The following is a 13,215-nucleotide window of genomic DNA, read 5'->3' on the forward strand; positions in this document are numbered from 1 at the left end:
TATTCGCCCTTATTTCCATGCAATAGATACATAATTGAGCTATTTTCTAGTTCTAGTTCTAAGGTGAATGACAAACTACTTCAAAACCGCTCCAAGATGGCGCCTACGTACGCGCGCAACGTCTGGTTCACTGCCATTTTACTTCCGGGTTCAGGGTTCAGTAGGCGTGTCCTGGAGCAATGTCCACCGTGTTTGCTTTTTCTTGATTGCTCGCTGTCAACGTTCACAGCTAGTCGACTGTCCACAGGTAGGATGATCCAAAGACACGTCATATGAGCGAATTTTGAAGCCTGTTTGCGATTTTTTTTCCCGCTTTCATTTATTTTGATTTAATCCTTTTCTCAAACAATCAAAATGAAAACTAGCCAATAAAAGTAAACAAGACACAATACAAAGTGTTGTAGGGGCAGAAGGAATCAAAGGTTTATCTTGTCTTGCCCCCTCCTTACAGTGCAAATCGTTACATTACAAAATTGTATGTTTGTGTATGTAAATGTTTGCTTTTGAAACGTGTTCGGCGTGAAGGCTGTCTTTGGGTTTGCCTTTGTTGTTTTGAGTTGAATAATTGTGAAAAATCATCGTTGCCACGTTTTGACATGGAGGCAATTTGCCAAGCAACAGACCTTGAACTCTGCTCTTCATTGAAAACATGAAGGCCAAATGGCGAGCAACCTGCGTTCAGCGAGGTCAATCATTTAATATTAAGAATGACTAACAAGAAACATTTCTGTTGAGATGTGTGATTGCTGAGGGTCTGGCGCTGAACTGAAATGCTGTGGAATTTGTTGGTTTGGTTAAAAAAAAAAAAATCGTGTAACCCCGTAAAATATCCTTTTGGAATTTTAAAGTTTGGGGAATGTCAAAATTTGACGTTTAGTTCTGTTTATATAGGTACTAATCGTTCAGAAAAATGTGAAAGGATGAGGTAAAAATGTATCTGGAAAACTGAGATTTTCGAAAGAATAATAGTAGCCTGAATTTTGAGACTATTTGGAAGTTTGAAGGGTGCGAATATGTGCAACTATAACCGGGTAAAATGGCATGGTAGATGAGCAAGTTTTGTTGAATGTTTTTTCTCTCATGTGGAAAAAGTGGAGCTATTGAGAAATTATCATTTTGGGAACGTATGAAAAAACAGGTGTGAATGTTTTGTGAATACTTGGAAGGTGGGCGGAATAACGAAGAAATGTGACCAATGAAAGGCCACCCTGTATCTGTTATTATTTGCAAAGTTTGAAGACGATGAAGCAGCAAGTGGCTGACCTCCCAAGCGGGCCGCTGGACGTCTACAGACGAAAAGCTTCTTTCCCGTGGAAGGACATGGTCGTGTTTCTGGATGGAGAAGAGACGATGGCGTTTAAGGTACGGCGAGATGGTACATGCGGTCTGTTTTTGAGGTCAAGTTTCTTGTTGTGTTGTGCCGCAGCAACGAATCTTCACGGCACTGGAGAACGACCCGCTTTTCTCCAGGACGCCGGGTGAAGACCTCCTTATGGAGAGAATGCGGGAACTCACCTTCCTCAGGTAACAGGTGGACTGTACATTTATTTTGCACACGCCACTGATGTAGACTCAAAGATAATTTGGTCGGAAATGTACAGGGTGAAGCAGCTGTTCCGCTACGACTTCCTGACCAATGACGAGGCCATGGCCGATCCGTGGAAGACTGTGATTCTGAACGACTGTTTGGGAATGTACGACTGGTCCTTGGTGACCAAGTACTTCCTCAGCAAAGGCGTGAGTACTCGGGAGAGACACTTTATTATAAAGCACCTTTTGCAGACTGGCTTTGAGGTGCTGTCTATTGTTTGGACCAGCTTGATATGGCGATGTGGTGGATACTGTCCAGCAGTAAGGGGAAATCTGTATATAGCAAACTTATTTTCACTTCCCTCCATAATTATTGGTACCTCTAGCTTCTAATAAATTGATTTTTTTTTTCTAAATAATAGAGAACTGAAATTTAAAAAAAAAAAAAAAAGGGGCAAATTACCTTTTAATTCAAGTGCGTTTATTCAGTGACAGAAGAAAAATCCCACATTTAAAATATTATTTTACTTCAAATTATATGTGCCACAATTATTAGCACACTTGATGGTAATGCTTTGTACGAACACGTTTTGCCAACAAAACAGCACCTATTCGTCTCCAAAAATGATTGACAAGATGGGCGAATACAGAAAGAGGTGACCATTCCTCTCCTCCTTAGCCCCATCCACAGGTTTTCAATGGGGTTGAGGGCTGGGGACTGACATGGCCATTGGAGGAGCTTGATTCTATCTGGTGAACCAATTTTCTTATCTTAACCAGGCTTGGCAATAATTATTGAGTGCACTGTACACAAAAAAATGTTTTATAAAATGTTTTACACTTCAGACATGCTTTGAACTTCGTGACATTTTTTATGTACTGCATTCCTTTGGACTTTCTCACACTCTCTCACGAGCCGTTCGCCAACCGTGTGTCACCCCCGGTTGATGTTTAGCTACTGTAAAATGGACACACAAAACTTCAAAATTGAATTTAAAGTTTTATATTTTAACACCTAAATAAATGTTCAACCAAACCAAGTCGGCTAGCTTAATGATAACGTATGGTGTGAAACGCCATAGAGGGGCTAACAGAAATGAGTATCACTTTCACTGCCATTTCTAAACTTCAAACAACTGCTACTTTAACGTACACGTAATGGCAACACATCCAAACGGAGCTTACCACCCTCCTCTGTGGCATTGAGCTTCGTTGAGGACCTTCTCTGCCTCATCTTCTCATCTCTTAATTAACGCTGCGTGTCTTCCAGTAGAGCTCAGTGCTGCCCACCATGTAGTGGTACTATGCTGAAGGCACTCAACTGTAAATTTAGACAAAAAAAATTACTGCCTTAAAAACTAGCAAAAGCCCGGGCGCACAAAAGATGAACAGATATTGTTGTGTCTGTGTTTGTTTGGGGTTTTATGCATACGATTGTGTCATTTTTCGCACTTCGTGACCTCTTGTTGAATGTCACCGTTGTGGCTCAGATGTTTGCAAGGACGATCGCCAGTAGCGGCTCGGCGCGACACCGAAAGTTTGTGGACGCCGCCGATGACATGACGGTAAGCGCCGCCCGCTGTCATCGCCACGTCACGTCAACCGCATCCCAATCCGACCCTAACGCGCTCGTTCTCCCTGTTTTCTCGAAGGCGTACGGATGCTTCGCGTTGACCGAGCTGAGTCACGGCAGCAACACCAGAGCCATGAGGACCACCGCCACCTACCAGCCGTCCACACAGGTGCGAAAACCCAAGTAGCCCTAGCGCCCGTTGTTTCCGAACATGACCCCAAAAAATCCTGCTGCCTTCCGGGACGCCTTGCAGGAGTTTGTCATCAACTCCCCGGATTTCGAGGCAGCCAAGTTTTGGGTGGGCAACCTCGGGAAGACGGCGACCCACGCGCTGGTGTTGGCGCAGCTCTACACGGCGGACGGCGTCTGCCACGGCCTGCACTCCTTCGTGGTACCGGTACGCTGGGTCCTGTTGAGCTTTGTGTCTCTGGCGCTTGCGTGCAAAATGTAAGTGAGCGTTGGACGCAGGTGAGAGATCCCAAGACGCTGCTGGCGCTGCCTGGCGTGACTGTCGGCGATATGGGCAAGAAGCTGGGCCAGAACGGACTGGATAACGGGTATGCTCGCAAGCTCCGGGCGACCTGGGCCAATGCGCTTGCCTTTTGTTCACTGGAGAGGTGCGATAGTTAACCCACAAATCGACAACTATCAAATTAATCACAACTATTTTGGGTCTGAACTCATTTGTTGTGTGCAGAATCCCAAACTGATCTCAGTTTGTCTCTATCACATAAGGTTTTTGAGCTAAAGGATCCCCGTTTTCTTAAAGAATATGAAATCAATGTATATAAAACACTAAGATGGAATTAGTTACAAGCTTTGAAAACAACAACAACAAAAAAAACTGCATAAAATGAAATAGAATTTATAATAGAGAAGAGAGAATGGAGAGAAAAGCTTTCTCTTTTTTTTGCTAGCTTTCTGTTTTGCGGATATTGATTGTACTGACCTATTGGGAGCTGCATACACCTCTCACCGCACTGTCTCAAATGTGACTGCACAAACAAGTTGCCACGTAGCTGTAGAGGAGTCCATTTCTAATCAGCTGGCAAGCTAATCACAGCTAATCAGTAGAATTGTGCTTATCTGGTAAACTGGAGAAAAAAACTTGATGTGCTACAAAAAAAAAAAAAAACTGACAATTTTATAGTTTTTTTATAGTGTGACGCAATCTGATTTTTTTTTTTTTCAAATTGTTCCCCATTGGAATCGGTTAGATATCTCCTTTAACTTCCAGTTGTCCCCACAAATGTCACCCTCTTAAGCTAACATTTTCTGACAGATGCTACGGACCGAACCGCAATCTCAACCTTCATCTATTTACGTTTGTGCATTTTCTGCACTGACAATTTGATTCTGATTTGTCGATGATTAAAAAAAAAAAAAAAAAATGGACAGATTAAACGATTATTAAATCACAACACCTTTGCTGTTGTTGGGATTATTCCTGCAGGGTCACCTTCAATAAAACAAGTCTTAATTTCCTTCCACTGGCCCAGATCTTGAAAAAATTGGCTTCATCTGTCATTGGTTTGCATGCCCGAATGAGTATGTGGTTGTTTACGAATGTCGATGACTGACTCGGCATGCGTGACTGTGTGCAGGTTCGCTCTGTTTCACAATGTGAGGATCCCGCGGGAGAATCTCCTGAACAAGACGGGTGATGTGACCCCCGCAGGTACTTACGTGACGCCTTTCCAGGTAAAAGCCGTCCACCTCCCGATCCACTCTGGCCGACACCGCCGAGGCCAAAGCGTTTGTGCTTGTGAAGGACCCCGACAAGCGTTTCGGGGCATCCCTGGGCGCCCTCTCTGGAGGCCGGGTGTCCATATCCAGGATGGCCCTGGTCAATCTCAAGATGGCCCTGACCGTGGCGATTCGTTTCTCCGCCACCAGGAGGCAGTTCGGGCTCAAGGACGGCCAGGAGCTTCCGGTGCTTGAGTATCAGTTACAGGTTAGAGACCAAAGCTGCTTTCATACTCCTTGGCTTATTTTATTACCTCCTCTGATTCGCTTCACGTACGAGCGACCCATTTATTTTTTCAAGCCGCGCGCCGCCATTTGTCGTCGATTCATCTTATTTTATTTTTTTTCTCCTTCGACTTGCGACTGCTGCCTTGAGATAGGAGAGCTGTATGGTGCCAGTGAACTCAACTCACTTCACAATAGTCAACAGTTGTTGAAAAAGCGAGGCTTCAAACTTTTTGCTGCCATGCACAGCTGAGGTTTCTTCACAAACTCAACTGAAAACAAAAGACGATTGCATATTTGGTATTAAACAACATCATAGACATGCCCCTTTACCTTAAATGCTAACATCTACTTAACTCTATTTGCCGGCTAATGGTTAGCGTTGTGGTTTTAGAAGCAACCGATATTTGAACACGAATGGTGGTGCAACGCATTTAGGCAGATTGCAGTACTCACAGTCATATATTCTTTATCCTCTACGGAAAATGATTCACGCTGCAAGACTAAGTCAGAGAAGTCGTTGAGGAAAGTTTTTGGGGGGGTTTATGTACGCATGACAGCATTATACTGCCATCCAGTGGCCAAGATGGGTACACCAGAAGAACTTTAATTTGTTACATTGTATTTAATGATGCCATATACTATTTTTATGAAGTTCAAAATTATACTGCTGTTTCCTTACTTGAATTTTTTTTGGTAACAAATTGGCAGCATTTCAATGAGCAAAGATGATGCGATGACATCAGCGTTGCAATTAGTGTTGCAAAAGTGGTTTTCATTTGACTCAACTACATCATCTGCTGTGTAAAAATGGCCGACACGCACTCCACCTTCTAACAGCATGACCACGTGGTCGACCGGCTACACGGGGCACAACATTTTGGACGAGGGGAGCTATTCCCAGCGCGGCCATAGGATTGACCTTTCACTTTTTGTGCCTTTGGCAGCAATGGCGTCTGATTCCGTACCTGGCAGCGGCATACGCTCTGGAGCGCTTCTCCAAATCACTCTTCAGCAACTTTGTGGAGTTTAGCATGGGGCAGATGACGCGGGACAGCTCGGACACACAGGTGCGTTCACGCGCATTCATTGTCCGCCTCAAAACATCTCGCAAGTTCAGTATGTTTTCCCGGCCGAGTTTGGATGTTGACGATCCAAACTGAACCCCTCTTTCCACATTTCTCAAGCGAGCCGAAGCAAACTTTTTGCCAGATGTTAGTAGCTGCACGACAAGTGGCAGCCATCTTTGTGGATTTTTTTTTTTTTTTAAATGTGGAATGAGCACTTCAAAGGTTTCTAAAATCCTGCGGAAATATATTCAGGAAAAAACAGACTAAAGTACATGAACTATCCTGCAGCCCACAGAAAAATGTCCCATTTGTGCTAATTACGTTACGTTTTGGGGGTGCTGTTTGACACGTCACGCTAATTTTGATGAGAAGTGCTTGGAAATTTCAGCCCGTACGAGCTTATTGGTGGATATTTTCAATGAAAACTTGCCAGCCAGTTGGAGGAGAGCTTCCCTGAGTAACAGGGCAAATTAAAGCGTCCACAAGTAATGTTGAAAAATAACCAACATTGACTGTTTGACTTGAATTTGAAGGGATTTTTTTTAGCAGATTTATAATAGGTGTTATCACAAAAAACCTGCCCCAAAAAGCCAATTTTTCCTCCCCACACCAAAAAAAAATTGTTAGTTCTAACTATGCCTTGTTACGTGAACTGATGAAGCCCGCAAAGATGAGAGGTGAAACGTTGTCTTAGACAACCACAACAGTCCATTTGCAATTGATCCAATCACCTGGATCAATGTGAATATTCACAAAAAATCTGTTTCTTCAGAACTCATTATCCAATTTTTCACAATTCTTGATGCGTTGTACTTGGCTTGAAGTGGCCGTTCCAACCACTCAGCATTTTGAAAGATTTTGCCAAACTCCTGTCACGTCACTAATTCCAGTGGTTGGGGAGTCGGACGAATGATAAATGCAATCATTACTTATTTCTGTCTCCCCATTGCTACAGAGGGATTTTTAGTGGACATTTTACAGGGCACTATCTAGGTCTGGGATGGACAACATAAATGATGGAGGTGTCCGCCATTTTTCATCAGTGCAGCTGAGGGGCCACATTAAACCGCGCACTTCCAAGATGTACGACAAAAGTGCCATTTTAAATAGGGACAAAATGCGTGCCGGCCCATAAGTAGCGGAAATACACGCTTATAATGTACGCCCCATTGAAATGCATTGGGAAAATTGGGCAAGAAAGAAAAATAATCGCTTTTTTCTTGTATAGTAAACATCCAAAAATGGGGCTTGGCTCCATGAAAAAATAAAAAAAAGTCACCAAAAAATGTTGAAAAAAAAATGCACAAATATGTGAATCCATCGGTTAAGCAGGGGTCCACTGTAGTAGAGGAACCATATTCAATCAATATTTTGGGGGGAAAAAGGTTTTTTGTTTTCATCCATCCTTGATCTAGGTTCACAAGTTGAAGTGACTAATACAATCAGACTCAGCATTTTGGCACGCCGCCATTTTTGGTAAATCTTATCATGCAGCATGTTACAATTCGAGCAATTGTTTTTCAATATTAGGCCAAGATGTAAAATTCAGTATTTTTGTGCGTGTGGGGCAGTTCTCCTTCTATTTCTGCTATAATTCAGAATTTTTCTCCCAAATTTCACTGAAGTGGCTCGGGCATGCGAGGTGTGCTTTGAAATGACCGGGAACGCGCGCGTGTTTGGCAGGCCGAGCTGGGCAGGGAGCTCCACGCGTTGGCCTGCTCCGGCAAGCCCTTGTCTTCGTGGACGGCTCAGCGCGGGATCCAGGAGTGCCGCGAGGCGTGCGGCGGTCACGGTTACCTGGCCAGTGAGTATTCCTGGCCTCGAGGCGTCAGTCGCGTCACTCGCGCTTCCACTTTCTTCGCTTGCCTCCACAGTGAACCGCCTGGGCAATCTGCGAGACGACAACGATCCCAACTGCACTTACGAGGGGGACAACAACGTGTTACTGCAGCAAACGAGCAACTACCTGATAGCATGGATAGACGCCAAGCGACGTGGTTAGTCTCCAGCCTCTTCTTTCGAAAAGCGCTTGCAAGGATTGCCTGTCTTAAGGATTATCCGGATGAAAGAGAACCGAATGCGAAACGTCAAGTACAGCCGTAACCGAGCGCCGGTCGGTCGTAAGCCGAGGGCTCCCTGGCAGCTTTCACGAGCTGAGGCATGAGGACGAAAATGTCACGGCAGAGCACCGAGTAAAAATGGCGCCAAAAGTACTGAATGGTGAAATGATGATCGGCTCCTTGCTCAAACTGGCGTGTTTGTGTGGCAACAGGTGGCGGCTTGAGTTCATTGTACCTTCTGACATCTAGTGGAGGCATTTACCTGTATTGCTAATCACTTATACATCGCTGCCGCAAACTACATTTTTTTTTTTTTGTAGCCAAATAAGAATTTTCAAACCAAGTGAAGTGAAACTGAAAAATGCCATGATTGGTTGTTAACTGAGGCCTGAGCAACTGTGATGTCATTTTCAGTCGACAGAAAGTGACAAAATGGCCACCGCCTCTCTAACAGCACAGCGGTCGGGAATCACAAATCCACAATGGCCAAAAACAACATTTCAATGTGTTCACAAACATTCAAATTATTCTCTAAAAGTTGATGACTGATGCTGATGCCGAGTTCCAATTGCATAGAAGATTTCTAAAAATCGGAGAAAAGCATCATTTGCATAATACTTTTGAATGTCGTGTATACTGTTGGTCAGTCGTGTGTGTGTGTATTTTTTTTACTGCTTATTGACCAATCCATAGTGTTAGATAAGCGTTTGCTGTCTTTGACAATGACACAATGTTCATGGTTTCACAAAGGTGCCGTATGTTTGCCCTCCTGAAAAGTGAGCATTTTGGACCTGGTAGCATTCCACCCGACACAGGCCATATCGCTCCTGTGTCAGCGCCTTGATTGCCATCTGAGTTTGAATCACAGTTTTTGGAGGCGGTCCTTTTTTTTTTTTCCCCCACGTGGAGACGCTTGGCTTAAGTTTGTGCCGTTGTCAATGCTGATTGCGTTTTCAGACAACGTGTGCATCCAGTCCCCTCTTCACAGTGTGGACTTCCTGGACGATTTCCACCAAATCCGAGACGGCGCCTTCACGGCACGCACGCTCGACGACTGCATGGACTCCGCAGGTACTTTTCTTCTTCGGCAAGGCGGTCCAAAGGACGTCCCCATCGCTTCATTCCTTGATGTCTTCCCCGTTAGTGGCGTTGGCGGCCTACAAGTGGCTGGTGTGCTTCCTCCTGGAGGAAAGTCACCAGCAGCTGGAGCAGCTCCGGACTTCGGGCCAAGACGACTTTGAGGCCCGGAACAATAGCCAGGCAGGAAACAACCTTCTTCCTACTACATCACAATGTTTGATTGACCCCTACTGTTCACATCATTCATGACAAGCACACAAGCATCTACAGTATTGTATTCCCGCCAATTCCCATGTTGACAATAAATTCACAAATGAAGTCAGGTTTGACATATTTACCACCTCCAATTTCCACGTTTCTTGAACGATTCAAACTATCCCAACTTGAAAATGTTCATCTTATTTCGGGCATGTTGGGAACTATTTATGCCACCTCTTTAACTATTCCACATATCCCATGACTAAATCCCACAAATGTTTGCAGACCGTTTACCGGTACACGACCATAACCGTCTACATTTCTCAACCCATTCAAACAATCTTGATCTCCAAATTTCCCAATTTTTTTTCATTCTTCCACATTTTCACACTGAAATTCTCGACATAATCGTATGTGGAACTGTTCATTATTTTCCCGTTTTCAGTAAAGTTCCTAAAAGAAGGGATATTTACCGGCACATATTCTCCTCCTTCCACATTCCATCATTGATTCAATCAAGTTCTCACTTCCAAATGTTCACCTTATTGAGGCCATCTCGGGAACTATTTATCACATTTATCTCACGTTTTTCAACATTCTGCATTTTCTATGACTCCAGGCTCAAATGCTACACACTGCACAAATTCCCTCTATCTTTTAAATGAAGCTTTGTTCAGTCTCAAATTTCACTTTTTTTCCCCATTTTAAACGAATAGCCCATCATTTCCGTTCAGCATTGGCTGCTTTTCTACCCAAATGGCACTCTGTTGCATTTTATAATCTTACTGAGTCAGCACGTGGCTGCAATCAACGTGTTAAGCAGTATCCGTCCATGCAGGTGTACTACTGCCGCGACTTGGCTCTGGCCTACATCGAACACTGCTGCCTCCAGAGGTTCCACGAGTGGACTCGACACGACGACACGCCGAGCCAACTGCGAGCAGTCCTGGGGAAGCTTTGTGCGCTTTATGGACTGTGGAGCCTCAGCGGCCACATGGCCACGTTGTACCGAGGTGCACGCATGCATGCACTTGACTTTGCTCCTTTTCCAGGGGATCCTACTTAGGACAGTGGACAATTGTCAAAAATAAGCTGTACAATGGGAAACAAGAAAACTGCAAAAAGCAACAATAGCACTGTTACAAAAAAAATTGGACAAATCAGCACAACCGGCAAAAGTACTCTGTGCATAAGTACGAGTACATATACAGTAATTGTGGGTAAACAAAAGACAGGTTCAAGTAGAAGTACTGATTCTAGTCCTTCATTTAGGTACATTCCGTGTCCGTGCTTTTTAAATGCAAAAATAAAAACATACGTTTACTAACCACGACGCAAAATATCCATGTTGATAACTTGGCGCAATGACGAAAACAAAACTTCTCTGCCTGTAAAATAGTTTGCCTCCATTGTTAAATTACATAATGCTCGTGATAACTGAAAAAAAGAAAAAAATACTGGCTCAGGCTTTTATGTTAACAAAACAATGTGTTCCACCCTGGTGAAGTGACAAACAAAAAAGGCTCAAATTGGTTCAATCGCCACCAGTCATTTTGGAGCCAGCAACCTTGAACAATCCCGAGCTTTGTGCTTGTGTGCTGTGCAGGTGCTTTCCTGAGCGGAAGGGAGCCGGCCCACTTGATCCAGACGGCCATTCTTACTCTCTGCGCGCAGGTCCTGCACGTCCCCCGATGATGATGATGATGATGATGATGATGATGATGATGATGATGATGATGCATCATCTCAAGCAAAACAGTAAAGCCTGGATGCTGTGAAAGTCAAGTAAAATGCGGTTGTTTGCAGCTGAAGGATGACGCGGTGGCGCTGGTGGATGCCATGGCCCCCCCGGACTTCATCCTCAACTCTCCCATCGGCAATTCTGACGGACAGGCAAGTTCCTTGTTCCGCACGGTGCTCAGAGTGAGCCGTGATTGGCCGTTACCTGAGCCCTGAGCAGTTGTGATGTCAATTTTCAGTCAAGTGACAAAATGGCCGCCCCCAGAGATGGCTAAAAAGGGGTGGATTTTGCTGTTTAATTCATATTCCACAAACACAATATTAATCAGAATGCCGTGTTTTGACTAGTGGAGGCGCATAGAGCATGTTTTTGTAAAGAAACGTTTTGGTTGACTTCACCTTTAAGCAAAAGCCGAAATATAGAATTACTGTCAATAATACACAATACAGAAATCCCCCCTCCATTGTGGGCGGGGCTTACATTAGTTTAAGTTGAAATTTGCGATATAGAAATACCCTATTTAAATACACCCTGGTTCTTGTTTTTAGAGTATCTACAGCACCTAACATTTTTTGAAGGTCTTCAAACGCACTATTAAAACAATACAAACACATTTAAACACATAATATATTGAGACAGAGCAAAAGCAATGGATAACGCCAAAATACTGTGCAAACAGTAACAAGTTGAAAATACAGAATTCAAAATTAAAAAATCAAGTCCAAAAGTTTTTGAATTCTGTTATTTCCCACCACTGAAACACGTGCACACACACACACACACACACACACATACACGCACGTACACAAATTACGTGATGCAAATTGTTTGTCCCTGCGACCGCAGCTGTACAAGAACCTTTGGTCCACGGTGATGCAAGGCCACCAAGCGCTGGAGCGGCCGTCCTGGTGGAAAGAGTTCTGCGCCAACAAGCCCGTCGTGGGATCTCTGCGGCCTAAACTCTAGACGGCAGGCGAGCGTACTCGCTGCACACACTCGCTCCATTTTTATGCCTTTGATTCCGCACCGCTGACCTCCTCCACAAAAAAACACACTTTATGAATGGGACAAAATGCTATTAGCAATGTGACAAGAGGGCGTCATCTTTGGGGAATTTAAAAAAAAAAAAAAAAAACATGGACTGTAACAAATACATGACCTATCCTAAGAAGTCCCCCAACCCCGCCCCCCCTCGCTTCGTTAGAGCTCCATGTCATCCGATTCTTGCTGCGTTGCACTCAGGTTGGAGTGGCCATCCCAAACTCAGCATTTAGACACACTCTCATTTTGGGGACTTGCAAGGCCATCATTCATTTATTCCTTAGTCAATGCTATGCTGTGGCTGTCCTCTCACCCTTGTACTGCCATCCCTGCACATCTGAAAACAAAACAGCAGCTTTTCTGCACTACATTTGCTTGGTAAAATGAGGAGCAGAATTCATATTTTTGTTCGCTAAGATATCAGCGTATACGTGTATATATATCTGTGTACATACACACATACAGTATATATCTCGATATAAGATCAGGATTTACTAATCAGTGGCTTACCAATAAAAGAAGAATTTGATCAATGCTGATTCGGGGTATTGTGTTCTTGTTGCTCATTTGGAGGGAGTAGCCTGAAGAAAAGTGTGTGTCAACACTCCATGTGAGTCAGAAGCCTTTTTGCCGTTACTTATCCGGCCTGGCGGGTCAAAGTGAGTTCATGCTGTCTGGAAAGGAAACGCTTTGTATGTATGTGGATGTTCAACATATCCAATCCGTATCGCGAAATAGAATCGATTCCAGCTGCCGTCAGCTAGAAAGCAGCGGATGGCGCTTCTCGTAACCTTTCAGCTTAAGCTCCAGTGCAGGAAAAGCGGATGGTGTGGATTTCAATTAGTGAGCGACATCCCAAGCGCTTGCAGGAATGTTTGTTTTGCGGTGGACACAAGAAGAGACGAAGAGGAGCCACGTGAGGCGGGTCAAAGAAGAAGGAGGAGGTAAGCG

General features: G+C 44.1%; 1 protein-coding gene across 1 annotated transcript; it reads left to right on the plus strand.

Moving 5' to 3' along the window:
- The first annotated feature begins 67 nt into the window (after positions 1-67).
- On the plus strand, positions 68-12,803 carry acox3 (acyl-CoA oxidase 3, pristanoyl). The gene is made up of 19 exons (XM_086024331.1): positions 68-247; positions 1,233-1,362; positions 1,427-1,524; positions 1,602-1,737; positions 3,021-3,095; positions 3,183-3,272; positions 3,357-3,500; positions 3,572-3,660; positions 4,708-4,804; positions 4,875-5,057; positions 6,022-6,144; positions 7,828-7,948; positions 8,019-8,141; positions 9,162-9,275; positions 9,349-9,464; positions 10,321-10,495; positions 11,089-11,156; positions 11,289-11,375; positions 12,070-12,803. Exons 2-19 carry the CDS (start codon positions 1,243-1,245, stop codon positions 12,187-12,189), a joined length of 2,079 nt encoding a protein of 692 aa, XP_085880457.1. The 5' UTR covers positions 68-247; positions 1,233-1,242; the 3' UTR covers positions 12,190-12,803.
- Positions 12,804-13,215: the final 412 nt, after the last annotated feature.

Source organism: Filicampus tigris, chromosome 2 (genome assembly GCF_054856515.1).
Source record: "Filicampus tigris isolate MCC_2025a chromosome 2, RoL_Ftig_1.0, whole genome shotgun sequence".
NCBI classification, from domain to species: Eukaryota; Metazoa; Chordata; class Actinopteri; order Syngnathiformes; family Syngnathidae; genus Filicampus; species Filicampus tigris.